Source organism: Pseudonaja textilis, chromosome 5 (assembly GCF_049901715.1).
Source record: "Pseudonaja textilis isolate UNSWEBS1 chromosome 5, rPseTex1.2, whole genome shotgun sequence".
NCBI classification, from domain to species: Eukaryota; Metazoa; Chordata; class Lepidosauria; order Squamata; family Elapidae; genus Pseudonaja; species Pseudonaja textilis.
In genome coordinates, this window is record NC_141994.1 from 26,003,104 (window position 1) to 26,030,636 (window position 27,533).

The 27,533-nt window shown below is 41.6% G+C and overlaps 1 protein-coding gene and 1 long non-coding RNA gene across 3 annotated transcripts in view; one reads left to right on the forward strand and one right to left on the reverse strand.

Annotated features, from left to right (window-relative positions):
- The window catches only part of HGF (hepatocyte growth factor), an 80,167-nt gene extending 70,741 nt beyond the window's left edge, over positions 1–9,426 (reverse strand). Inside the window, exon 1 of one of the 2 annotated variants that reach the window (XM_026701058.2) lies at positions 9,138–9,426. In XM_026701058.2, coding sequence (XP_026556843.1) covers positions 9,138–9,204 — 67 coding nt within the window. In that variant the 5' untranslated portion in view covers positions 9,205–9,426. The remainder of the gene's footprint in view (positions 1–9,137) is intronic. The other variant, XM_026701066.2, reaches the window with a different exon arrangement.
- Positions 9,133–14,113, forward strand: LOC148125567 (uncharacterized). The gene is made up of 3 exons (XR_015743797.1): positions 9,133–9,192; positions 12,278–12,422; positions 13,912–14,113. It is a non-coding gene; the product is annotated as an uncharacterized LOC148125567 (long non-coding RNA).
- Positions 14,114–27,533: the final 13,420 nt, after the last annotated feature.

A 27,533-nucleotide genomic window follows, 5' to 3' on the forward strand; every position in this document is an offset into this window, starting at 1 on the left:
GGAAGGAAGGAAGGAAGGAAGGAAGGAAGGAAGGAAGGAAGGAAGGAAGGAAGGAAGGAAGGAAAGCAGGAGGGAAGGAGGGAAGGAAGGAAGGAAGGAAGGGGGAGAGAGGGAGAGAAATGTATTTCTGATTTTTCTTGCCTGCAGATCCTGCCCAGACTTCCTCACCATTCATAGCTAACGTTTGAACTCAACCTTTCTATTACCCCTTTTTCCCCTGACACCCATATTTTGGTTCGGTGCTTTTCAGCGTTTGGAGAATCGTTAAGTTGGTGAGAGCAGAGAAGGTCCCTTTCCACAGTTTATTTCCGACATTCCGTTGGGTTTGGAAAGAATAACAAGGAAACGCCACAAAAAAGGGATTTGATCACAGCGTGTTGCAGGAAGTTCAGGTGCGGCCGTAAAACCGGTTTCCCCTCTCCTTTTGAGGGCCAACAACTTTGTCATATTTATGGAGGAAAGGACCAAAGGACATTGTTTCTCGGTGTCCTCTGACACCTTTCCTTTTCCCACTTCCCACTGTGCAATTTATTAAGGAGAAGCAAGGTGAACAGCTACCCAGTACAAAGTATTTATGTCAACATCTGCCTGAAATCCACACTGTATAACGGACATTAATACGATTTAGCAAGTCCAGAGGTATTTCACGAGAAGAGTACTACACTCCTCTGCTCGCAATAGAATACCTAATACCACCAGGCTCAAAATTTTAGACCTAGACAACTTAGAACTATGCCGCCTACAGTCTGATCTAAGCTTAGTACACAAAATTGTTTGCTACAAAGTCCTACCTGTCAACAACTACTTCAGCTTCAACCACAACAATACAAGAGCACACAACAGATGTAAACCACTCAATGTAAACCACTGCAAACTTGATTTCAGAAAATACAACTTCTGCAGCCTTTGCAGCCAAAAAATGGGCCCATTTTGTCACTTCCGGTATTTCTGGAAATATAGAAAGTGATGAAACGGGCCTATTTTTCGGCCTGCAAAGGCTTTCCTCAAGCCTCTGGGAGGCTGAAAATCAGCTGGGAGGTGCGCCCATGTGCAGTGAGATAAGTTTGCCTGTGGCTCACATGCTGGCACAAATGGCTCTGTGTAGCACCTGTGGCACACGTGCCATAGGTTCCCCATCACGGATATAGCATCTCCTGCTTGGACTAGAAGACCTCCAAGGTTCCTTCCAGCTCCCATTCTGATTAAGCTAGCAAGTTTGCCCTTTCTGTTTTTCAGACAGGGTCCCAAGGAAACACCGAGCTGCTTAAAATTATGGGGTTGGTTCCTCAGTCAGAATACAGGTAATCCTCAACTTATGACCGCGATTGAATCCGACATTTCTGTTGTTAAGTGAGACATTCATTCTGTGAGTTTTGCCCCCATTTTATGACTGTTCTTGTCACCTTTGTTAAGTGAACCACTGCAGCTATTAAGGGAGCAACGGGTTTGTTAAGCAAATCTGGGCCTCCTCATTGACTTCGCTTGTCCGAAGGAAGCAAAAGAGATCACTCACTTAAGAAATGTCTCACTTACAAGGAAGTTCAAGAATAAATCAGAGAAATGTTGGAAGTGTCATCAGATACCTGGATCATATTATCATATATGATGGATGTGTGTGGAAGCCAAGAGATACCGGACTAAAATTCATCCATGGTTTGGAAAAATGACAAAACAGAACCTCGATTTGAAACCAGAGATATTTTTATTGGGTATCTTGCCTGAAGGATACAGTAGAGAATTGACATATTTAATTATAAATGTGTTAACAGCGGCTAGAATTGTATTTGCTATAAATTGGAAGAGTGAAAAAAATCCGATAGAAGAGGAGGTGATTAAGAAAATGATGGAATGTGCCGAAATGAGTAAATTGACATTAGCAATCAGAGACCAAGAAGATAAAGAATATTACAAAATCTGGGATCTATTTTATCAATGGTTAGATAAGAAAATAGAGAAGTAAAATGAGTTATAAAAAAGAAATGGTGTGATACGCAAGATAATATAATGTAAAGATATTATATAATTGAATATAATGAAATGAATTGTATGTTCTCAGATTGGTTAAAACTAAGATTTGCTCAATAAGAATTATGTGAATTTGTAGTTGAGTCTAATGATGATATAATAATAATACAATATAATATGATATGATATGTATAGTTGACTTATGTAATATGAATGTATGTTTGGAAGGGTAAGACTGTTGCTATTACGACATTGCACAGAAGAAATGTACCAACCGACACGCTGTATTTGGGAAGATGGTTTTATGTTGATGTTTTATATTTGTTAGTTTGTCTTTAAAAAAAAATAAAAAAAACTTCTAAAAAAAGGACATGTCTCACTTAATAACCAAAATTTTGGACTCACTTATTTGTTTGTAAATCCAGGGCAATCTATCTAGGAAGCATAATTCCATAAAGAGTTAACTCCCCTAATAGACTTAGGGTCAGGTTTCTGTACTATGATGGTTAAACTGGTATACAATTTTATTGCTCTCAGGAAGTAAATACTTCTGGGTTCAAAAAGATGTATTCCAAGATTAATGTGTGCAAGATTGTTGTCCACACAATCTCCTCTTTGTGTCCTGTGGAGAAATAAACTGCTTTCGGCATTTGCAAAAGTCAGAATTTTTAAGGCAAGTATGTTGTGCTGTTCTTTGCACCTGCTGGAAACTTTTAACAACACACGACAAAATGTAGCGCATTTTATACATTTTATACTAACGAAGGTTTTCAGGTTCAAATTCCTCGTCTGACATTTAATTCCAAGATAGCCTTGCATAAATTGTTTTGTGACCCTTATCTACCTCAGAAAGTTCACATGAGGCCATAGTATTAATCCAGGATATTAGAAGGGAGGGAGTTTGACCGGTTTTGATCCTTATTTATTTAACTGATCAGAGACACTTAGAAAGAGGAAAGTGTTGAAATAGATATTAATAAAACTTGCCTCTTAGGTGGATTATAACCAGCAGAGTTTTGTCATGTGGAAAAATAGAGAGGAAACAGTTTGCAGAAGAAAAAAGAAAGAACACACACACATATACACACACACAAGCTCTATACCCATGCTTCACTATGAAACTATGTGGTTGGGCTTAATTTTGGGGGAGGAAAATAAGGGGGGGAAATTCTGCCTCTGCCTACCAGCATCCATCAGTAGGCATCTGGCTAGGGTCCTGTCAGTGTGTGAGAAAATTGAGGGCTGTTTGGAAACTGAAAGAGTATTTGCTATGTGAGCAAGGAGACAGCAAGGAGCCTGGGCGTGGCTTAGCTTAACTGTTCTGTACTAAAGCTGCTTGGTGCTGTGAAACTGAAACTGAAACTCCTCTGTCTGTGTTTTGCCTTTGGAAGAGATTTCTTTTCAGGTGGGGAGGAGGAGTAGAACTCCTTAGCATCAGAGTATGTTAATAATAATAATATAGGAAATACTAATACTCTGATGGCCATTTTGAAGAATCCTTTCTTAGCGAGCCCCTAGAAGCCAAGAGGAACATACATGCCACATGGAGATTTTGTGATGATGTGTGAGGGGTATTTTGCAGATAGATAGATAGACAGACAGACAGACAGACAGACAGACAGACAGACAGACAGACAGACAGACAGATAGATAGACCAATTTGCACACATATTTCTAACAATTTAAGGATGTCCAATTTAGGCTGCAAAAATCCAGATGTCCACATGAGGGCAATGAAGAGAGATAGAAAACTGCCAGTTGTCACTCTGGACTCGTTCAAGGTTTTGCAACCCAGATTCAATGGCTGGAGTACATCATTTAATTGACTGTATTAAAAGGAGTTTAATTCAATCTTAAGATAAATTGTGAGCATGTATTTGGTTAAAGGGGTGTTTTCCCCCCTGCACTGGAGCTAAATACAAATCTTACTGTCGGCTGTAGCAAATCCAAACCTCTATGGAAATATGAAATGATCGCTTTCTACAAAGCCAAATAAATAGAATCACCCATCCCGCAGCAGAAAACTTCTAAATGGAATTTGATTTATACATTTATTTAATTAATGTCTGTAGCCATCCACCTCAAGAAAGAGATTCAGTGGTAACTGAGATTTTAAAAAATGGGTTTTTTTTTAAGGGGAGTGGGTGTCATAGCATCCATAATAGAAAAAATAAGAAAATCAGTTAGGTGTTAAAGGGTGGACTCAGATTGTACCCACACCTCTACGTTAGTTAAATGCTATTATTATCTCCTCCAAAAGGAGGAACTAAGACTGAAACAACATCCAAGGGATCCAAAGAAAATATTGTGTCTCAGATAATGTTAATGATGGCATTACTTAGATGGTGAAGTTATTTGGAAGGGGACAGAATAAAAAATAGAGAAAATCCCAGACCCAACCTCTTCATTGATAGAACGTATCTGGCACGGGAGTGGAAAGGTAAAAGGACAAGCCTGCTCTAATATTTTGAATGGATATATATTATGACTGGAAATATTACTGAAAATTGGGACAATATGAGCAGCTACAGTTTTCTCGATGTGTAAACTATATTTTTATATAATGTTTGCAAGGGTAACAGTAAAGTTAATCAGTACTCTTGATGCCTTCAGAGGTCAATAGTAGGGAAGATGCCTAGACAAGTTGGGTGACATGCAGATCAATCAGATAGACAGATAGATAGAGACAGACAGATAGACAGAGACAGAGACAGACAGACAGACAGACAGATAGAAATAGATAGACAGACAGACAGATAGATAGAAATACGATAGATTGACAGATAGACACAGACAGACAAATAGATATAGACAGAGACAGACAGACAGAGATAGACAGATAGAGACAGACAGACAGACAGATAGAGATAGATAGACAGATAGATAGAAATAAGATAGATTCACAGACACAGACAGACAAATAGATATAGACAGAGACAGACAGACAGAGATAGATAGACAGATAGAGATAGACAGATAGACAGACAGATAGATAGCTATAGATATAGACAGATAGACACAGAGATAGACAGACAGACAGATAGACAGAGAAAGACAGAGATAGACAGATAAACAGATAAAGATAGATAGAGGTAGATAGATACAAATAGACAGACAGGCAGGCAGGCAGACATAGGTGGGTGGATGGGTGTGTGAATGATGGATGCATGGATATGTCAGTAAGTCACTTAAGTCCATAATCAATAGATAGATAGATCAATAGATTGACAGATTGATAGATAGGTCAAGAGATAGACAAATAAATAGGTCAAGAGAGAAAGAGAGAGAGAGAGATTGGTAGGACAGTAAGTCGATAGATCAATAGAGCAAGAGATTGATAGATCAATAGATAGGTCAATAGATCATTACATAAGGAGAGAGAGAGAGAGAGAAATAGGGAGGTAGAGAGATAGGTTGACACAGAGAGATAGGTCAGTAGGTTGACAGATCAATAGATTAATAGACAGATCAAGAGATTGACAGATTGATAGATAGGTTGAGAAATAGAGAAATAGGTCAAGAGAGAGAAAGAGAGATAGATTGGTAGGTCAATAAGTTGACAAATCAAGAGACTGACAGATCAAGAGATAGATCAACAGATGAGAGAGAGGGAGATAGAATTAGAGAGGGAGAGAAACAGACACACACAGAGAGAGGGGGGTAGATCAGCAGATTGATAGATCAATAGACGCTTTCTCTTGCCTTCTTGGATGTGATTTAGCTTCCCAATCAAGACCCCAAGCCTGGGATTTTCTCTGAGACTCCCATCCAATCCCAACTGCAGCCTTGCTCTCAAAGCACAGTCAAAACAAGTCAAGATGGCGGCCACAACGGAGCAATGGAAATTCCACCTGTTTTTTTCCACATCATCATGGCCACCGTCTTTACAATGTTCTTGATCATCTCCTGCAAACACCCATAACTAACCAAATCCAACCTTGGGGTTTTCTTTTTTCATTTCATGGAGCTTGATCAAGGTTGTTGAGATGCTTCCATCTGGTTGGCATCCAAGTCGAAGCTCTTTGGGGACCCCAAAATCAATTCCCAATGTCTACTCCACAGGAACCTGTTTGTATTCTATTTATTTGTTGACATGTACATGTCGCTAGTGCTTTTGGGTCAGGAGTCCTCATCCCCCTCCCCCCTACAGACAAACAAATATCCTTCCTAATTTGACCTACAAAGGCAAAATTTCATGCCCAGCATTTAGGTGAGCCTTACTTGCTTCCTGTTTCTCTCTAAAGTCCTCTCAACAGATTTTTTTTTGGCCTCTGTATCTTGTCTCAACTTGACGAATGTATTTTTTTTAATGTTACACTGAGAGCATATGCATCAAAGACAAATTCCTTGTGTGTCCAATCACACTTGGCCAATAAAAAATCTATTCTATTCTATTCTATTCTATTCTATTCTATTCTATTCTATTCTATTCTATTCCTAATTCTAATTCTAATTCTATTGCTTTTCCATTTCCAATTCTATTCCTATTACTAATTCTAATTCTATTCCTATTACTAATTCTAATTCTATTCCTAATTCTTTTCCTAATTCTAATTCCAATTCTACCCTATCCTATCCTGTCCTATCCTATTCTTAATTCTATTGCTATTCCATTTCCAATTCCAATTCTACTCCTATTCCTAATTTTATTCCTATTCCTAATTCTAATTCTATCCTATCCTATTCTATTGTCTCAATTCAGACCAGTGGGGGGGAAAAAGGGGGGGGGGGAGGGTGAGAGAGAGAGAGAGAGACAAAGAATCAAATGCGCCTTTTTTTAAAAAAAAAACTTTTTAAAAAGATGGGAGAGCTGCAATTCCCATCCAAGACCCTCAGGAAAAATATCTCTCCAACGAGCGTTGCGCGTTTGCACCTCGCTCCTCTCTTGTGCGTTCCTTTCTTGCCATTTGTCTGAAGTTGGGATCGGTCAGAGATGGAGAAAAAAAATTAACCAACTCACTGGTTCCCCAAACCCCGGTCACGCACAAGCGCTGGAAGTCGCACCGGTAGAGTTCAGAGAAGTCGCCTGTCATAAACTCGGCTCGACACGGAACAATTCACCCGGCGCCAGCGGACAGATTCCCAGAGACCGGACGGGCGAGGGAGGGGATTTTTTGCTTCCTTCCCAAAGGGCTGAATCCCACCCACCCATCCGCATCGGGAATGGAAAGCGGAGATTTTACCCAAAGCTGGCACACCAGTCGCCCAACAGCTGAGCGGTTTTGCACGTGTAACTGGTGTACCAGCCTTGCGGGTTGCTTACACGTACAAGAGATAGATAGATAGATAGATAGATGATAGATAGATAGATAGATAGATAGATAGATAGATAGATAGATAGATAGATAGATAGATAGATAGATAGATAGATAGATGAAAGAGTGAAAGGAGAGACAGAATAGATAGATCATAAATGATAGATCATAGGGAAGAGATACATAGATTATAAATCATAGAACATAAAAGATATAGAAGAGAGAAGGGAGAGGAGAGAAGGGTAGAAAGTAGGTAGATTAGATAGATAGATAGATAGACAGATGAAAGAGAGGAGAGGAGAGGAGTGAGAATAGATAGATTATAGATGATAGATATGTGGATGCATAGTTGGAAAATAGATAATAAATCATTAGATGACAGAAGATATAGAAGAGAGAACGTATAGAGGAGAGGAGATAGAAAAGAGGATAGAGATAGATAGATAGATAGATAGATAGATAGATAGATAGATAGATAGATAGATAGATAGATAGATAGATAGATAGATAGATAGATAGATAGATAGGCAGGCAGGCAGGCAGGCAGGCAGGCAGGCAGGCAGGCAGGCAGGCAGATGAAAAAGAGAGAATATATAGAGGATAGAGGGTAGATAGGTAGGTAGATATACCATAAATCATAGATAGATGATAGAAGATAAAAGAGAGAAGATATAGAAGAGAAGGTAGAAAGGTCTGTCTGTCTGTCTATCTATCTACACACACACACACACACACACACACACACACACACACACACACACACACAGATTTGTAGAACGCACGCGCGCGCCTCCTTTCTGTTTGTATACACAAGCACACGCGGGGGAGTAACTGTCCGAGCTTGGTAACGTTTACTTGCAGACGTTTTCATGACCCAAACTAGAAAGCACCGGTGCTCGTCGTCAGCGCTGATCTTAGCTTCGCTCGGGTTTACGAAACGCCTGCAAGAAAACCACCGAGCTCAGAGAGCACCAAGCACTCCGCCTTTCAACCCCGAGCTCCAAATATTCTCCTTTATCTGCACAAAGGCGCGCAACAAAACTTTGCAAAAGGAAACCGAAGGTGCTTCTGCAAAGACCAACGGCTGGTTTGGGGACGCGGCGGGGGTCTGCTTCAGGATTTTCTCCTGCCTCCCCTTTCCCTTTAAACCTGTCCCGGGAAGAGGCGTCCCACCGCAAACTTAACCCCTGCGCCGCCGGATTTTACTTTCTTCCGCTTCTCCTCTTGTCCCGACTACAGCACCTCGCTTGGTCCCTCCCCCAAAAAACTGGGCGGGCAAGCAGAGGTCCAAGAACACACTTCTTGAACCCTGAGCTCGCCCAGTGTGGAACCCTTTTAAAGAGCCGCGCGCGGCGCGCAAACTTCCGCGTACACGCGTCTCCACGACCGCAACGATACACAACATCCCTCAACGGTTGCAATATGCCCAAAGCCCCTGGAGGCGTTTTCTTGTAAACGCCCGGAGCGGCCAACCTCCCCTTACCTCCTCTTCCTCCCTTCCCTCCCGCGGACACGCGTGTAGGCGTCTCCACGACCCCTCAATATCCCCCCGACGATTTCATTCAGCCCAACGCCCCTCGCGGCGTTCTCCTCCAACCGCCCGGACCGCCCAAACCTCCCCCTCCTCCTCTTCCTCCCTTCCCTCCCTCGTACACGCGTGTGCGCCTCTCCACGACCGCAAAGACTCCACAACATCCCCCGACGGTTCCATTCCGCCCAACACCCCTCGCCGGCGTTCTCCTCCAAGCGCCCGGAGCGCCCAGACATCCTCCTCCTCTTCTTCTTCCTTCTCCTCCTCCTCCCCTCCTCCTCCCATATTTCCCGGGTTACACGCGTGTGCGCGTCTCCACGACCAGCCCCTCGGCCGAGCGTTGGGACCCCGAGAGCGACGCCCGGCCGACCGGAGAGCAAACTAACCTGCCAGCGGGACGGCCAGGACGGAGTGGAGGAAGAGTCCGAGTGGCAACAGCTGGTGAGTCCACATGGATGGGACGGAGGAGGGGAGGACTGGCTACCTGGGGCCGGTGGCGAAGGGGCGGGAGGAGGGGGCTCTTCCCCCTTTCCAGGGGTCGCCAAAGGAGGCAGAGGCGGCAACAGAGGAGCCCGAGGGCGAGGAGCTGCTATTTATTGCAAGGAGCCCGGGTTTGGGCGAGTGAGTAACGCAGGAAACCTCAGGGTCCCAACTCCCTCTGACGGTAAGAAAGCGCGTTCGCAGCAGCGCTCTCCCCGCCTTCCCAGCCGGGGAGGGAGAACCGAGGGACACAGGGACCAGCGCAGCGCCGACGGCCAGAGCCCACCTTTCCGGGGGGGGGGATTGGTGCAGGGGTGGGGGGCGTCCCATCCAAGGCTGTGGGGAGAAGCTGCTCCGACCCGGGGACGGACGGACGGCAGCTCCGTTTTGGTAGCAGCTTCGAGGAGCCCGGAGGATTTGTCTTAAGTTAAAAAAAAACTCCCTGAGCGCAGAAAGCTAGCCCGTTAGAGCCCCGAATGGGTCGCTTCTTGGCGTTCTTTCCATCTCGGTTGAGAAAAGTTGGGTTGTTGGTGGAGGTTTCAACCTTCGGGGTTACTTGGGCGCTGCATCCCGTTTGGATCAAAGGAGGTGCAGCAAGTAGACACTTTGGGTTACCTGGGTTGGTTTTAATAGAGGTGATGGGGCCAGGGAAGAGAGGGAGGGAGAGAGGGAGGGAGTGGGGGAGAGAAAAGAAGGGAGGGAGGAAGAGAAAGGGAGGCGGGGGAGAGAATGAGAGAGAGGAGGAGAAGGAAGGAGGGAAGGAGAGTAAGCAAGGGAGGGAGAAAGAGGAAGGGAGAAAGAGGGAGTGAGAGAGAGGGAAGGAAAGAGAGTAAGAGGGAGAGAGCAGGAGAGGGCAGGGAAGAAGAGTGTGGGAAAGAGAATAAGAGAGAAGGAGAGAGAGGGAGGAAAAGAGAGAGAGGGAAGAAAGAGTAAGAGAAAAAGGGAGGTGGAGCAAAGAGGAGAGAAAGGAAGAAAGAAAAGGAGGGAGGGAGGGAGAGGGGGAAGAAGAGAGAATGACAGAGGGGGAAAGAGGGGGAAAGGAAGACAAGAGAGAGAGCAGGAGAGGGCAGGGAAGGAGAGTGTGGGAAAGAGAACAAAAGAAGAAGGGAGAGGGAGAAAAGAGAGAGGGAGGGAAGGGGAGTAAAAGGAAGGGGGGAGGAAGGTAAAGAGAGAGAGAAAGTGAGAAAGAGAGGGAGGGAGAGAAGGGGAAGGAGAAAGAGAGGGAGGGAGAGAGGGAAGGAGAGAATGAGAGAGGAGGGGAGAGAGAGTGAGGGAAGGAGAGTAAGCGAGGGAGGGAGAAAGAGGAAAGGAGAAAGAGAAGGAGAGTAAGTGAGAGTGAGAGAGAGGGAAGGAAGGAGAGTAAGAGGGAGAGAACAGGAGAGAGCAGGGAAGGAGAGCAAGGGAAAGAGAGAGGGGAAAGGAGGGGGAGAGAGGGAAAGAAGAGAGAGAGGGAGGAAAAGAGAGTAACAGCGATACTTGTCCTGCTTGTTTGTTCAAAATTCTTCAGCCTCAAGTAGGCGCCATATCAGCCAAAGGAATAGCAACCATTCACACAACTGGGTCAACCTGGGTATCTGATTTCACACAACTTACACAAAGCCACCCAAAGAAACCCAAAGATCTAACTTGGCCTATTATTCAAACACGGGGCCTCACGAAGAATTTTATCATCTTGGCAGTTTTATTATCTCGAGTCTTTATTATACATAGTACACGCATGAGGATTGGACCCACCTATCATATATTTGTTTTAGTTTTTATTTACAGTAGCTTAGGTTTTTTATTTATAGTTGCTCGGCCACTTTCAAAGAAGCTGGAAAGCATCAAATCGAGAACGGCGATAAAGAGATGATAATCCGAAGCCTTAAATTTCATTTTTTTTTCACCATCGGTTGAAAATTACTTCATTCACCCCAAAGCCCATAACTGAGTTCTGCAGCAAAATATTCATTTTTCCCGCAGTCAAACCTTGCCTCCTGTTGATAATATGTGTTCTGACCAAGGCTGCCTGAGACCATAATTAAGCACACGCTTAGTTAAAACAACTCTTGTTTCATTTCAATGCTGGGAATTATGTTCATTCCCAGCCCGTAATGAGTCCCAAACAGTCCCTCGAGATAAGCATCCACCTTTCTCTCCTTTGAATTGCTGCCAAAAACTAAAGTGCCAAATGAACTGTAAAAAACCAACCGAAGTACAAAGTCCACACAGAACTTCATGGTTTAATCTGAACAGAGTGAACGACTTTGCTTCCTGCAAGGGTTTCTCTGCCTTTGCACTTCCTTTATACCTTATCAGAGGGCCAATCACCTCCTAGCCTTACTCCTGAGTCGCCCCTTTTGTCTTAGCTGTTCTTGCCTTCTAGCAGCTCTGTGCACATGCGCACTGGGAACAGGCTCCCCTGGCTCCTCTCCCTCGCTGCTGCCAGACTCCGAAGGCTCCAGAGGCAGCACCCCACTCCCAGATGGCCCTGGCCCCATTCCTGCATTAGAGGCAGGACCCTCATCCAAGTCCTCCCCAGATTCCCAGATTGCCCCCCGTTCTTCAACACTGTCCGATTTTGCTGCCGGCTGCACAGGCTGCCGGCGAACCACAACAATATGTCTCGTTATCTTCACAGTACAGGTAGTCCTGGATTTACAACAGTTCATTTAGTGACTGTTCAAAGTTACAACGGCACTGGAAAAAAAAGTGACTTAGGGACTTAGTTTTCCACGCTTATGACCATTGTAGCATCCCCCGTGGTCATGGGATTCAACTTCAGATGCTTAGCAATGGACTCATTGTTATGACCCTCACAGTATCCCGGGGTCACTTTTGTGAGCTTCTGACAATGGGGAAAACAGATACACTTAACAACTGTGCTACTAGCTTAAGAAGCACAGTGATTCACTTAACAACAGTAGGAAGAAGAGTCATACAAATGGGATAAAGACCCACTTTACAAAGGTCTCACTTAGCAACCGGGATTTGGAGGCTCAATTTTGGTTGTAAGTCAAGGACTTCCTGTATCGTCTTCTCGGATTTTTTGTTTTCGTCTTCCCAGGTTATCCTATAACCGTGATGGTGAACCTATGGCATGCATGCCAGAAGTGGCATGTAGAGCCATTTCCCCTGGCACACGAGAGCTCACCCAGAAGAACCCCACTGCTCATGCACACCCGCTGGGCTGCCTGACAGCTGATTGTTGGGTATCTGGCACGCATGTGCGGGGGTGGTGGTGCGCGGGAGAGACGTGTGAATGCACAGAGATGTGCAACGCACACTAGGGGTTGCGCACGCATGCACAGTTAGATGGCGCGGGGGGTGATCATATGCACAGATGTGTGGCGTGGTGAGGGTGATTGCGTGCATGTGCAGATGCATGGCTGCAGGGGTGATCACATGCACAGGAGGGTGCATGCATTGCTTGCTGGGTGCTGGCATGCGAGTGCATGAGCGTGTGCGCAATTATCAGCAAGGGAGCCAAAAAAGGTTTGCCACAGGGATGGGAGTCAAATTTTTTAACAACTGTTCTGTGGGTGTGGCTTGGTGGTAATGTGACCAAATGTTGACTATGGCCAACTCAACATCACTCACATCGAGGCATGCATCTCCTCACCTGGCCTCTCATGACTGTGGGGATGCTGCAACAGTTATACGTGTGAAAAATGGTCATGAGTCACTTTTTTCAGTGCCATTGTAACTTTGAATGGTTCACTCCACACAAGCAAAGTACCAGCAAAGAAGGGAAAAAAAACTCCAGAGAGGTTCCTGAGACAGAAAGTCTAGTCCTGCCAAGAATGTAATAAGGGTTAACAGAAAGGCAGTTTCTGTAAGCAACACCAGAATGTTTCCTTCCTGCCTTCCTTACAGGATTAGGCCAGTAATTTCTTCTAACAACCGGTTCTCCAAACTGCTTAGAATGTTAACAACCAGTTCTAGCGAATAGGTGCGAACTGGTAGAATCCCACCTTGATAGTGGTTTGCCACCACTATCCTATAAACTTGGATTTCCTTGAAATTTCCCATCCAATTATTAACCAAATCCAATGCTTTTTAGCTTTCTGCAACCTAATAAGGTGAGCTGGAGCTTGCCAGTCAATAATTTTATTTTTTTTAGCACTAATTCCACTTATTTTGTTTGCTTTTTTAAAATTTTATTTTAATGTTTTGTACTCTTCTTTCATGCAAGAATACTGAAATGTATATGCAACCCCCCCCCCATTTTTAAAAAATGTGTATCTTTTCTACAAATCAAAAAAGGGTGTGTTAATTTCCCTCCGGCACAAATGTAACCATTTTTTTTTTAACAATCCAAGAATCTTTTTTTCAATTTGAAATTTTTTTACCCTGTTTAGGCAACGCTGTTTATAAGGTTTGTTTTCTTCTCTCATTTCATTTGTTACTGTTTAACTTTGTTTATTTTTTTGTTTGTATTTCGTTTTTTGTACCATGGAGGGGTTTTTGCTTTTGGCTCGGTTTATTGATTCAAGCACAGGCATGAAAAAAAATTAACCAAATGATGAAAAAGTTGTTTTTTTTATTCTTTATTTCAAATGTTTATTTTTTTCGTTTGTTAGTTTTCTCCTGGTTTTGTCACAGATAGGGCAAGCGAGGACATAAATAAATATTGTCTTTAATTGGCTGGGACTCCAGAGGCAGAAGGACTGACTTGAAATTTACAAAATCTCCCTTCAGGTTCTATGAAAGGCACAGACTGAAAACAGAAAAAGATAAAAACCTTCCTTAAAGAAACATTAGAGATGCTGAACAGATTTTTCAGACAGGCCTCTCTGTTTCTTGTAAATCCCAAAATGAAAAATTTGAAGATTATATTGCAACATTCATCTGAGAATTTTCCCTCTGCTCCAAGAACTAAAATCCTCTAAATATGCTGAACTGATTTTACTTATAGATTTATTGGATGTTGTTGTGGCCTGCCAGTGGCCAGCAGACTTGGAGAGTGAAGAGGTTGGGGGTGGAACATGGGCCAGTCCTGGAGTCTGGGAAAGGCTCTGTTGAGGGCTCTGCATAGGAGGCAGAGATGGGGCCAGGGCTGTCTGACAGTTATCAGCTGCCTTCCGAGTCAGAGATCAGAGGGGAAGAAGAACAGCTGGAGCCTGTTCCCAGTGTGCACATGCACAGAGCTGCCAGAAGAAGGGAACGGCTGAGGAACAAGGGCCAACTTGGGAGTAAAGGCATAGGTGGATGGTGAATGCCCCCTCCCATAGGGAAGAAAGAGGAGCGAAAGGGAAGTGGGGCTTGCAGGAGACAATTAGTTCAATTCATTAGGCTGAAGATCTGTTCATGACTTCTTGCCAAGTAATTGCTGCTACAGCGTGGCGTTTGGGAGCTATCGGCGTGGCAACTCTTCAAGCCTTATAAAGATCTGTAGTTCTGAAATCTCATGAAAGACTGGGATTTTGCTGGAGAAGAATTACCTTTAACTCAAATAAAAGGGATTTTATCAGGACAAGGAGTCTGCTTCATGATCTTGGGAAACCTAAGTCAGAACAGACTTTCTGACTTCAGATGTCATTCACAGCCAGCAAACATACACGGGGTTGAGAAGTGAATAGGTTCTACCGATTAGTGGGTTTCCCTCCTTTTGGGTGTTTTTGTGAAAGAGAGATTGCTTCTTACCCTGAAAGTCAGTGATGTGGATAACCAAAGTAGATTGTCATATTATGCTTTGGTTTCTGTTTGCCATAGAGCAGGGGTGTCCAACTCGATTTCATTGAGGGCTGTATCAGGATTGTGTTTGACCTCGGAGGGGGGGAGTGGCCATGGGTGGGTGTGGCTGGGATGGGCATGTCCATGGTGGGTGCAACACGGGAGTTGTGTTGAGGGCACCTGTTGTGGCCAAGTGCTAAGGAAGGATTTCCCGAGAGCCTCCCTCACTCTCATTATAATCTTCCTTCCTTTCTTCCTTCCTTCCCTCCTTCTCTCCTTTTTTCTTTCCTCTTCATTCTCCTTCCTTCCCCTTCCTTATTTTCCTTCCTTCCTTCCTTCCTTCCTTCCTTCCTTCCTTCCTTCCTTCCTTCCTTCCTTCCTTCCTTCCTTCTCTTTTTCTTCCCTTTTCATTCTCCTTTCTTTTTCTGTCCCCTCTTTCCTTCTTTTTTCTTCCTTCGTTTGTCCCTCCCTTCCTTTTCATTCCTTATTCATTCTTCTTCCTTCCCTTTCTTTATTTTCCTACCTTCCTTCTTTCCTACCTACCTACCTTCTCTTTCTTCTTTCCCTCTTCAATCTCCTTTCTTCTTCCTTCCCTTCTTTCCTTATTTTTTCTTCCTTGCTCTCTTCCTATCTTTTCTTTCTTTCTTTCTTTCTTTCTTTCTTTCTTTCTTTCTTTCTTTCTTTCTTTCTTTCTTCCTTTCTTTCTCTTTGTCTTCCCTCTTTCCCTTTCTCTTTTCCTGTCCCTTCTTGCATGCTCAAATGCAAAAGGTGAACAAACATTTCTCCTTTTGCTTTATTTTTACTTTTTACTTTTTTTTATAGCTCTCCCTGCCATAGACTATCCAGAATCATTGGGATGAGAATCATTGGGATGTGATGAACATACACATTGTTGAAATGGGGGCAAGGTAAATTCTTCTGCCAAATTTATCCTCATTCCAATTTTAAGACAGGCAGAAGGAAGAAAGAGCCAAATCTTCCTTATTGAAACTATTCTACTAACTGTTGCCCCAACAGGGCAATTATCTTCTCATCCCTGTATAACATCTTGACTTTTCAGCTTGGCAGCAAATAATTGGAGTCAGTTGCTCCTTTGAACTGATTTTTATTAAAGCCATTTTTCACAAAATAAAAAAAAATACAAGTGAAAAGAAAAAAGAAAAGAAAAATGAAAGAGAGATGCAAAATGGAAAAGAGAGAGAGAGAGAAAAGAGGGAGGAAGGGAGGAAGGAAGAAAGGGATAAGGGAGGAAGGAAAAAAAGGGAGGGAGGAAAGGAGGAAGGAAGGAAGAAGGAAGAAAAAGAGATGGAGGAAGGGAGGGAGGAAGGGGAAAGGAACAAAGGAAAGAAAAGAAAGAAGAAAGAGAAAGAAAGAAAGAAAGAAGAAAGAAAGAAAGAAAAAGAAAGGGAGGAAGGGAGGGAAGGAGGAAGGAAAGGAGAGGAAGGACGGAAGGTCTTGCAATCTTCATGACAACACACATTTATATTTTACCCTCTCTCTCTAAGGTTACATTATAATTTCATTCCTTCCATACTTCATTCTTTCTAACCATTAAACCTATAAGTTCATTTTTTTTCTGCTTTCAGCAAAAAGAATTTCCAGTCACTAACAATATAGTTGTTACCTTTCTCGTATTCAAACAAGTCATCTCAACAAGTCCCGCTGTCTTTATTGACCATTTCATATTCTCTCCATCTTTGCCCACATAATTTGCTGCAGTGCTCAGGTACAAAAAAACCAGCCTTGGCTGTTTTACTCACCGGGATTGCAGTAAAAGGATAAGTATTGGAGCTGAAATGCTGAGTTTTCAAATGCTGCATGCATGCGCAAAATGCAAGTTTAGTGCATGCGCCCACAAAGCATGCGCGATCATTGAACCAGTTGTCAACACTGGTTGAATCCCACCCCTGGATTGAACTCTCAACTTTCTGAGGGGAAGGCAACCATCTTCACCATTAGGCCACCACGCCATACATCGTTTTGCCAAAATTCTCTTTTACGTGAAATAACCTTCACGTGAAATTTTGCATCTGATCTCAACCGCTTTCCTTCAGAGTTTCTGGCTGAATTTACCTATGACCCTTTTTCTTAATCTGTCCCCACTTTTCCTACCCATTTTTGTCTCTGAGGTCGGTAGAGATGAGAAGCTATCAAAGCTTGTACCGATGCATTTTCCTCCAAGGAATCGTTCCTTTATTACTGGCAGGGGTGGGATTCAGCCGTTTCAGACTGGTTCACACGAACCGGTAGTTCCAGTGATCATTTGGCCCCGGCCACCCACTCCAGTGATGGCTAACTTTTTCGTTGTCGCATGCCAAAATCCTTAATGCTGTGTGCGCATGAGCTCCACCCCCAGAGCATGCATGTGCAACTCCATGAGCGTGCACCGCATGCCTCTGCGCATGCACATGCAACCTTCCTACATCGTGTGCCTCTGCACATGCATGTGCCAAACCCCCCCGCACATGTCTCCAATCAGCTGGCTGGTGTGGGTGTGCACACATGCACAGTGGATCAATTCTGGGTGACGGCTCATGTGCCAGCAGAAATGGTTCTGCAGGCCACTTCCAGCACACATGCCATAGGTTCACCACCCCTGCTCTAGTCTGTCCTTTATTTCCATGTTTTGCAGCTCAGCTGATTCATGTGGCACAGCGCATTGTCATGCCTCAGCTGTTTCACTCACCGGGGCTGCAGCAGAAGGTAAGTATTAGAGCTGAAAAATGGGCGGTTTTGAAATGCTGCGGAGTGCATGCACAAAGCACGCATTCACCGGACCGGTTGTTACACCAGTTGAATCCCACCCCTGATTCCCGGTCTTCTTCAACCATGTTGCAAGCAGCCTCTCAGAAGAACATCTGATTCTCTGATGTCCAAAAACCCTCTGCCAAAAAAAAAAAAAAAAAAGGAAATTTGAATGGAAGTGAAACTCGTACTATAACACTAGACTTGGCTAGGATGCAAAACAGTCGCTCTTTTCATTTCGAAGACTTTCAAAATCTGTCCCTGATTCCAGCCCACATTGTAGCTAGAAGGAAATATTAATTCAAAATTAAATCAATTGATGAAATAATTAGAAGGAAGCTAAACATGGGAAAGACAGAGATGAGTGCATTTAGGTGGGTTCACTTATATCAGGGTTTGGCCACCTTAAACACTCAAAGAGCCATTTGGACCCATTTCCAACAGAAAAGAAAACACCAGGAGTCACAAAACACTTTTGACAACTAAAATGAAAGTAATATTGCATATATCGCTTTTTACCTTTACGCTATGTATAAAAGTTTCTTCTGAAGCTTTTCTTTTCTTGCATTTATCCATGGTTGGCCTATTGTGGATTGAAAAACTCCATAAATTGTGTAGCGGTGGATATTGCACATTGGTGGTTGTGACATATATTTTAAGCATCAGGGGACTGCAGCAGAGGGGTGAAAGAGCCACATGCGGCTCCAGAGCAAAGCCCATGGAGGAAGCCAGATTTGCTTAGCAACCAAGTGACTAACTTATCCACTGTGGTCATTCACTTAACAATGGTGGCAAGGAAAGTTGTAAAAATGGGGCAAAACTCACTGAACAACTGTCTTGTTTAACAGCAGGAATTTTGGGCTCAATTGTGGTTGTAAGTTGTGGAGTAATTCTATCATCCTTACTTTCATTTTATTGAATTTTTCTTCTTTCTGAAAAGACTCAAAAGCTATAAATTTCAACCTATATCCTGAGGGACTCCAATTACTTGCATTCCTCCACCGAACCATTTATACCTGCTTTTTGCTTCCTCTTCTGCGCATAATTGGCACATGGCAGAGCATTTCCTTTGAGACATTTCCTCTGGCCGGTTTAGCTTTTTTAGAAAACTTTTGATTGGGAGATGCTTCAAATTTCTCTCGGAAATTGACTTTCTTTGTACATTTTCATGCGTTTATGGATCATAGGTTTAGCCACCCCAATCTCCAAGGATCAGTGCTTTCAAAGCTGTTTAGAATTTCAGGTTTGAAATTTTTATTATATATATTTTCCCCCCAAAAATTTATTCAGTTATAAAATAAAATACAAAATAAAATAGGAAGACAAGGAGGGGAAAGAGAAGCGAGAAAGGGCTGGAGAAAAGAAAAAAAAAACATTGACTTTCGACTGTGGCAGTAAAATAAAGCATTAACACCAAACCACAACTTTGTTGTTGTTTTTTCCGTAGCAATATAAACTAGCCATTTCTATTAATGAATATCCATTGAATTCATAAGACCCAAAATCATAGTTTCATTTTTTCCCCACCTCAAGAACAAAGTTCGAAAGTGTTTTCCATGGAGCAACAAAGGTACTTCTATTCCACTCTATTATTTGTGTGTGTGTGTGTACAGTATGTATGTGTTTGTGTGTGTGTGTGTGTGTGTGTGAGTGTGTGTGTGTGTGTGTATAAAATAGGGGAGAAAAAGGGGAAGAGAAAAAAGTGTAGGGTAAAAGGAAATAATAATAACAATAATAACAATAATAACAATAATAACAATAATAATAATAATAACAATAATAATAATAATAATAATAATAATAATAATAATAATAATAATAATAATAATAATAATGTATTGACTTCTGATTCCTTTTTATGCAGTAGAATAAAATAATAACAGGAAACTTCTCACTTTTACATAATAGTGTGTATACCAGCCATTTCTATAACATCAAACCTGTCTAACCAGTGGAACAGCTTGTCTTCAGAAATTGTGGGTGCTCCAACACTGGAAGCTTTTAAGAAGAAATTGGACAACCATTTGTCTGAAATGGTATATATTCTGCTGCTTGAGCAGGAGGTTGGACTAGAAGACCTCCAAGGTCCCTTCCAACTCTGTTTACCTATTCTATTCTAATTCTACATTCTATTCTACTCTATTCTATATTCTATTCTACGCTATTCTATTCTATTCTATTCTATTCTATTCTATTCTATTCTATTCTACTCTATTGTATACTTTTCTACTCTATTCTATATTCTATTCTATATTCTATTCTATATTCTATTCTATATTCTATTCTATTCTACTCTATTCTATATGCTATTCTATATTCTATCTATATTCCGTTCTGTTCTATTCTATTCTATTCTATTCTATTCTATTCTATTCTATTCTATTCTATTCTATATTCTATCTACTCTATTCTATATTCTATTCTGCTCTATTCTATAATCTATTCTATTCCTATTCTATTCTATTCCTATTCTATATTCTATTCTAACTTCTGTTCTGTTCTATTCTATTATACAGTAATTCTAATTCTATATTCTATTCTATATCCTATTCTATTCTATTCTATTCTATTCTATTCTATTCTATTCTATTCTATTCATCAGCAAAACCCAAAATCAAAGTTTCATTTTGGTTTCCACCTCAAGCACAAAGTCCAGCAGTGGTTTCCAAAATAGAGTAGTCCCATTACTCATCCTTTTTTTTTCATCGAAGCAGTTAATTTGGCCACCTCTGCCAACTCCATCAAATTTTGCGGCCATTCGTCCATTGTTTGAATCAAATTGTTCTTCCATTTTTTGTGCACGACATAATCTTGCTGACTCAAAAGTACTTCAAAATTGTGGTGCAACTGCCATTCTCTCTGTAGAGCTTCCTTCTTCAAAGATCACATTTGCTCTACTTCTTAAATTATGCTTACTCATTTGCCCAAAAGAGAAACACAGCTCTTTGACCTTTATTGATCTATTTTTTTTAAAAAAAATCACTTTTAATATCACTTTTTAAAAAACGCTGTCGATAGATACATGTTTTTTTGTAGATGAAAAGGTTCACATGGAAATTCTTCAAAAGCCCTGAAAAGTATGTTGGATATTGTAGCTTGTTTATTTTTATTTTTATATTCCTAATCAATCTAATTGATTTTCAGCATCATTGGTGCAGATAACAATCCTGAAACTTTCAGGTGGCACATAGCTGTCTACATGACTCCATTGCTAGAGGTTTTTAAGAAGAGATTGCAGAACCATTTGCCTGAAATGGTATAGAGATTTGTGCCTGAGCAGAGGGTTGGACTAGAAGACCTTCCAAGGTCCCTTCCAACTCTGTTTTATTCTGTCATTTCCTCTTCTGTAAAACATTCCTTCAGTCTCTACAATCTCAGCCATTTATTTGCTGCTCTCCCTTAATTTCCGGTGGCTCAGTGGCTAAGACGCTGAGCTTGTCGATCAGAAAGGTCAGCAGTTTGGCGGTTCGAATCCCTAGCACCACATCACAGTGTGAACTCCCATTACTCATCCCAGTTTCTGCCAATCTAGCCATTCGAAAGCACATTAAAAAAATGCAAATAGAAAAATAGGGACCCCTTTGGTGGGAAGGTAACAGCATTCCGTGTGCCTTTGAAGGCGTTTAGTCCTGCCAGCCACAGTGTTGAGGTAATTCCCCATTAGGAGAATGAGCGCATACAGGGAGACGTATTTGAGAGGAGTGTTTGAATAATACACATACAGCAGACAAATACACTGTACAGTAAATGTAGGTTTTTACTTCCAGAAATGTTAAGCAAAGTCCAAAATAGGCAGTCCAAAGTCATTCACGGGTAAAATCAGTCAGTTTTCATCCAGGGATAATCCAAATATCAAATTCCAGTGTCAAAAACAGTTCAGTATTAGACTTACATTAAATCCAGTAATATCAGTCAATTAGAAGAAATGGAGCAACATCAATACTTTCCAACAGAAGGAAACAGAGATACACTCACACACACTTCTGAGACTCAGACTAAGACAAACCAGATTTCTGGCTCCATTTTATGGCCGTTTGAGAAACCACACCTAATTACAATTTTTAGCATGCTCTTAAAGAGACAGTATTAAAATGTCTATCCTGGTTTATATATTTCTAACCCAAATACCTGTTAGGTGACTCATATTCCTCACACACATGACTATGGTTACATCTTCGGACAGAGCTGGCTCTTCGACCCCTAGAGCTGGAAACGACTAGCACATATGTACAAGGGGAACCTTTACCTAATTTCCTAGTAATCCATCTTAACTAGGAGCCTCCAACGAAACCATGAGGATTTCAACCTGATGTGAACATCATCACCCCATTGTAGAACCTCAAGCTTAACTAGCAACGCAGTGACACACAATTGCAAACACACAAGTCCTGAAATTTCCCGGTGGTTTCATCGCACATACACATGTTGCCATTCATCCTCAATCCTTCTTGCCCCCCCCTCTCCCTCTCACCCTTTAAAGCAGGTTCCTGCTAGGATGAATTTAAATAGCATTTTATGGCTGGGCTTAGGATGATTAACTATATGTTCCTCAAAGTCTCATTTTTGTGTGCAACTGGGTGTTCCCTTTTTTATTGTTGTTGTTGACTTGATTGAAACAAGGCTTCCATTTTCTGAAGGAAGAGAGCATTGGGTCTAATGGCTTCTTTGACAGCATCATTAATCAAGTTGGTGACCTCTTGAACTTTTAAATTCTCCTCACCTGAACTTGGCTAAGTAGGGTTGGGTGTAACTTTTTTTTTTGGAAAACTTCGAGACCCTTGGGATTTCTTTTCAATTACTATGTTTCCAAACCTATCCAATGAAAAACCCTTCAGGGGAGTGTAACTGTGTTTAAATGTGTGGACAATGAAGCACAGGGGGGCATTTTTGCAATGTCCTAGGTTTAATCATTTCAATTTGCTCATTTAGGGTAAGTGTGTAAGGCCATGATGATATAGGATGAGGTATTTTTGATGACTGTTTCTATATGTCAGTAATCGTGATGTTAGAGGTGAGAAATTGTTTGTCTATGACTTGGTCATTATTAAACCAGGAACTGACTGGTTTTCTCCCTTCCTTCCTTCCTTCCTTCCTTCCTTCCTTCCTTCCTTCCTTCCTTCCCTCCTTCCTTCCCTCCCTCCCTCCCTCCCTCTTTCTTTCTTTGTTTTTTCTTTTTTATATTTCTATACTGCCTACTGTAGATCAACATTTAACCAAAGCTTTCTGCCCTGATCATGGATAATTTGAGCTTTTCTGATTTAGAAGGAGAATGAGAATATAGACAGGAGAAGGAGGAGAACAAGGAGAATATAGGGAGGAGGAGGATATAGACAGGAAAAAGAGCAGGAGAATATAGATGAGGAAAAGAAGAAGGAGAATATAGACAGGAGAAGGAAGAGAAGGAGAGGGAAAGGAGGAGGAGAAATGGGGAGGAGGAGGAGGAAAACAACATCTTAAAGCATTTTGCCTTATCGTGTTCCATTGCTTTATTTACTTCTATGCATGTTAAATAACATGGGGAACTAATGATGCCCTGTGGCTTCCAAAATATTTCAGTTTATTATGGTTGGGAAGTCTTGGTGAAGAACAGGTCCTTAATTTGACAGAAGGATCCATTCATTGAAAGACACTGAAGGATCCAAATCACACACTGAATGAAATGTTAACCTACCTCTGAAATAAGAAAATAACTCACGTAGTTAATTTGATGTGTGTGTGTGTGTGTGTGTGTGTGTGTGTGTGTGTCTGTGTGTGTGTGTGTTTTCTCTTCTTCTTGGAGCAAAAGAATACATAATTCTGCCTGATCAGAAGATGGCTAGAGCCAGCCATGGGGAAAAGTCTTGGGTCAAATTTGATTGAAGACAGATTTTGTTTCTGCAGTCAGCGCAGATCTGCTATGATTTATTCTATTTATTCTATTTATTTTAAAAAACAGAGTTTCCCCTGCTCTTTAGCTATGAAAGTCCAGATTGGCTAACACAGAGACAGTGAAACAGAGACGGCTTCTAACTTCAATGGCACACACACACACACACACACACACACACACACACACACACAGAGGAGTTTTTTCTAGTAGAAATAAAGAGATTTTTCTCTTGCATTCCACTTAGCATTATTCAACCACTATCTGAGTTCGCCATCAGTGAAGAAATACGCTCCAGAATAGACTTGATGGAGTAGCAATGAAAGCCTTGGAAAAGGTATTCGGATGTCTTGATGTGTGTGTACGAACTAAGACCAGAATTTGTACCTACAATGACCAGATGGTAAGTTTCCCTGTGATACTCTATCAAAGTCATAATTGGATTTTAAAGAAGTAGGATAGGGGAAAAAAGTATTGAATTGGGAATTGGGTAGGTCTAGTTTGATGAAAAGAAGGACTAAGGGGAGACATGATAGCAGTGTTTCAAAATTGGAGGGGCTGCTCCAAAGAAGAGGGAGACAAATTATTCTCCAAAGCTCCTGAAGGCCAAACAAGAAGCAATGGATGGAAACTCATCATGGAGAGAAGCAACCTGGAATTAAGGAGAAACTGCCTAACAATTAACCAGTGGAACAAATTTTCTCCAGAAATTGTGGTTGCTCCATCACTGGAAGTGTTTAAGAGCAGACTGGATAGCCTGAAATGGTAGTCTGAATGGTATAGACTGAATGGTATAGATTGATAGTCTGAAATGGTATAGACTCTCCTGCTTGAGCAAGGAATTGGACTAGATGACCTCCATGCTTCCTTCCAACTCTGCTTTTCTATGTTCTTAGCACAAAACATAGTGGAAAATCTACTGTGCAACAGTGTGCAGTTCAATGTTGCTATCAAAGCAGTTGTACTGGATGATTTTTGCCTACAATCTTATCTATTCTTTATAAATAGATTATTTATAATATATGTGTGTCTTCTATCAACTTATCTATCTATCTATCTATCTATCTATCTATCTATCTATCTATCTATCTATCTATCTCTCTATCTATCTATCTATCTATCTATCTATCTATCTATCTATCTATCTATCTATCTATCATCTCTACCTATCTCTATATCTGTCTGTCTCTATCTCCACCTACCTACCTCTATCTGCCTGCCTGCCTACCTACCTACATATACATATACATATACATATACATATACATATACATACATACATACATACATACATACATACATACATACATGGCATTCGGCTTTGCTCGGGTATTTTCCCACGTCATAGTAGTTGTGCTTTTAAAGTTGTAGCGACGTTTCAGCTGAATCTCATCTGCCATCATCAGGCTTCTGCTGAAACGTCGCCACAACTTTAAAAGCACAACTACTATGACGTGGAAAATACCCGAAAAGCCAAATGCCATACATGTAAGTACCCACGAAAACTTAAGAAAACACAATTATATATATATATATATATATATATATATATATATATATATATATATATATAAAATCTCTATCCATATATCTCTGTCTCTCTATCTCCACCTACCTAACTCTATCTATCTGTCTGCCTGCCTGCCTGCCTGCCTGCCTGCCTGCCTGCCTGCCTATCTATCTATCTATCTATCTATCTATCTATCTATCTATCTATCTATCTATCTATCTATCTATCTATCTATCTATCTATCTATCTATCTATCTATCTATCTATCTATCTATCTATCTATCTATCTATCTATCTATCTATCTATCAATCTGTTTATCATCTGTCTATCTATCACTATGTCCGTCTATATGTCTGTCTCTATCTCTATCTCTACCTCTCTCTCTCTCTTTCTCTCTCTCTCTCTCTCTCTCTGTCTCTGTCTCTATCTTTACCTACATCTTTCTTTCTTTCTTTCTTTCTTTCTTTCTTTCTTTCTTTCTTTCTTTCTTTCTTTCTTTCTTTCTTTCTTTCTTTCTTTCTTTCTTTCGGAGTCCATACATTTTTTTCATCATCCTATCTGCTACCCATCACTAATGGGAAAGAATATTTGCCCCTGAGTTTTCATTCCATACAAAATGCCCTCCTCATTTTATTAGGACTTAAAAAAAATTTCCCCAGACAGCTGTGCATGCAATATATTTAATGTACTTGTAACTAAATAAACATTAAGCAAAATGCAAGTCTCACTTAAGTGTGTTTGTCAATTACATCAATAGAAGTGGACAAAGTCCTTAATGGGGGACACAAGACTTGGGTTGGGAACTTAAGAAAAGAAAAAAAGATCAGACGTCTAAAGAATGCTTTTATTTGAGAATTAGTACTCCTATAAATCTTACGGTAACCGTTTCCCCAGCCAAATGTACCTAACAGAATGATGTGATAACTGGCAGGAGAGATCCTTGAATGAACGGGAGGAAAATGTCATAAACATGGACAGATGGATCTTACGTTAAAATTCAAGGAGCTGCCAGTCAAGCCAATGTCATCGTTAGTGATGGAAAACAGTTCGAGCTGGGCTTGTTCCATTTCTCTTTCTCTTGTTTTAGCCGGCGGTTGAATTCTTTGTGGTTTTTCTATAAAATGCCATCATGCAAAATGTGTTTCTGTGTGTTCTCCCCATATCTATATATGTCCACATTTCCTGGCATACTGTGTTTTTTTTAATAGGATTTTTTTCCTAATGCAATGCAGTCTTTAATATACTAGTTACAGAATAGCACTTTTCCTGTCTGTGTGTGTGTGTGTGTGTGTGTCTGTCTGTCTGTCTGTCTGTCTGTCTGTCTCTGTCTCTCTTTCTCTGTGTCTCTGTCTGTCTCTCTCTTTCTCTATCTCTATCTCTGTCTCTCTCTGTCTTCCTCTCTCTCTCTGTCTGTCTCTCTCTCTCTCTCTCTCTCTGTCTCTCTCTGCTTTTCTGCCTCTTTCTCTCTCTGTGTCTGTCTGTGTCCCTGTCTCTCTCTTTCTCTGTCTCTCTCTCTCTGTGTCTCTGTCTGTCTCCCCCCCTCTCTCTTTCTCTGCCTCTCTGTGTCTCCCTGTCTCTCTCCCTGTCTCTCTCTGTCTCTTTCTCTGTCTCTGTCTCTCTCTCTCTGTCTTCTCTGTCTCTCTCTCTCTCTCTCTCTCTCTCTCTCTCTCTCTCTGATTCTTTGTCTCTCCCTGTCTCTGTCTCCTTGCTAATCTTCTGGAATGCATGGATTGATTGATTGATTGACTGATTCATTCATTCAGCAAATCTTCAGGAAGGCATCTTCTGATAAGGAGTCCTATGCTTCTCCAATTTCTCTTTAGCTTATTATTTCCCCACCTGCTCTGGAGACTCCAAAGACCTCTTTTCTCTAGAATTCAACCCGTGCTTAAAAGTTGAGCCCACTTAAAAGCTTACCTCCCCACAAACACATCTGGGCTCTGATCCCTAGCATTAAAACCGAATTGTGGGTGACCCGCAATTAAGCTACAATGTTTTTCCAAAAGAGGACGGATCTGTCCTCCCAGAGGAAACAAGGGTGCCAAAAAGCGCCTCCAGATTGGGCTATATAAGCCGATAATCACTAACAGAGGCCGGCCGGCAACTAATATTGTAAAATTCACAGTGAGTTTTTCAAAGGATGCACATTGATGGTGTTTATGGAAAAGGCACTGAACTCACCACAAAAGGAAAACAAACTGGTGGTTTTTATGTGCTGAAAGTATTTTGGAAAAACGTGACGTGCAAAAAAATGAATTTTGATTATTATTATTCTTAGAACAAGAATAATAATACTGCCATCAACTTGAACAGGGTACAAAGAAATCTTCCTGGCATGCATTTAATGGCATAATAGGGGTGGATTCATGTGTCAGGCGAACAGGAAAATGGAATTGACCCAACCAATTATGCCTGCGGAGTTTAAACGGGCTTAGTATTTGGGGTGGCTAAAATAACTCCACCTGTTCTCTGGGTTGTGTGAACTGCTGTCTGGGAGGGTTGAGCACCAGACCACGGCTACTTTT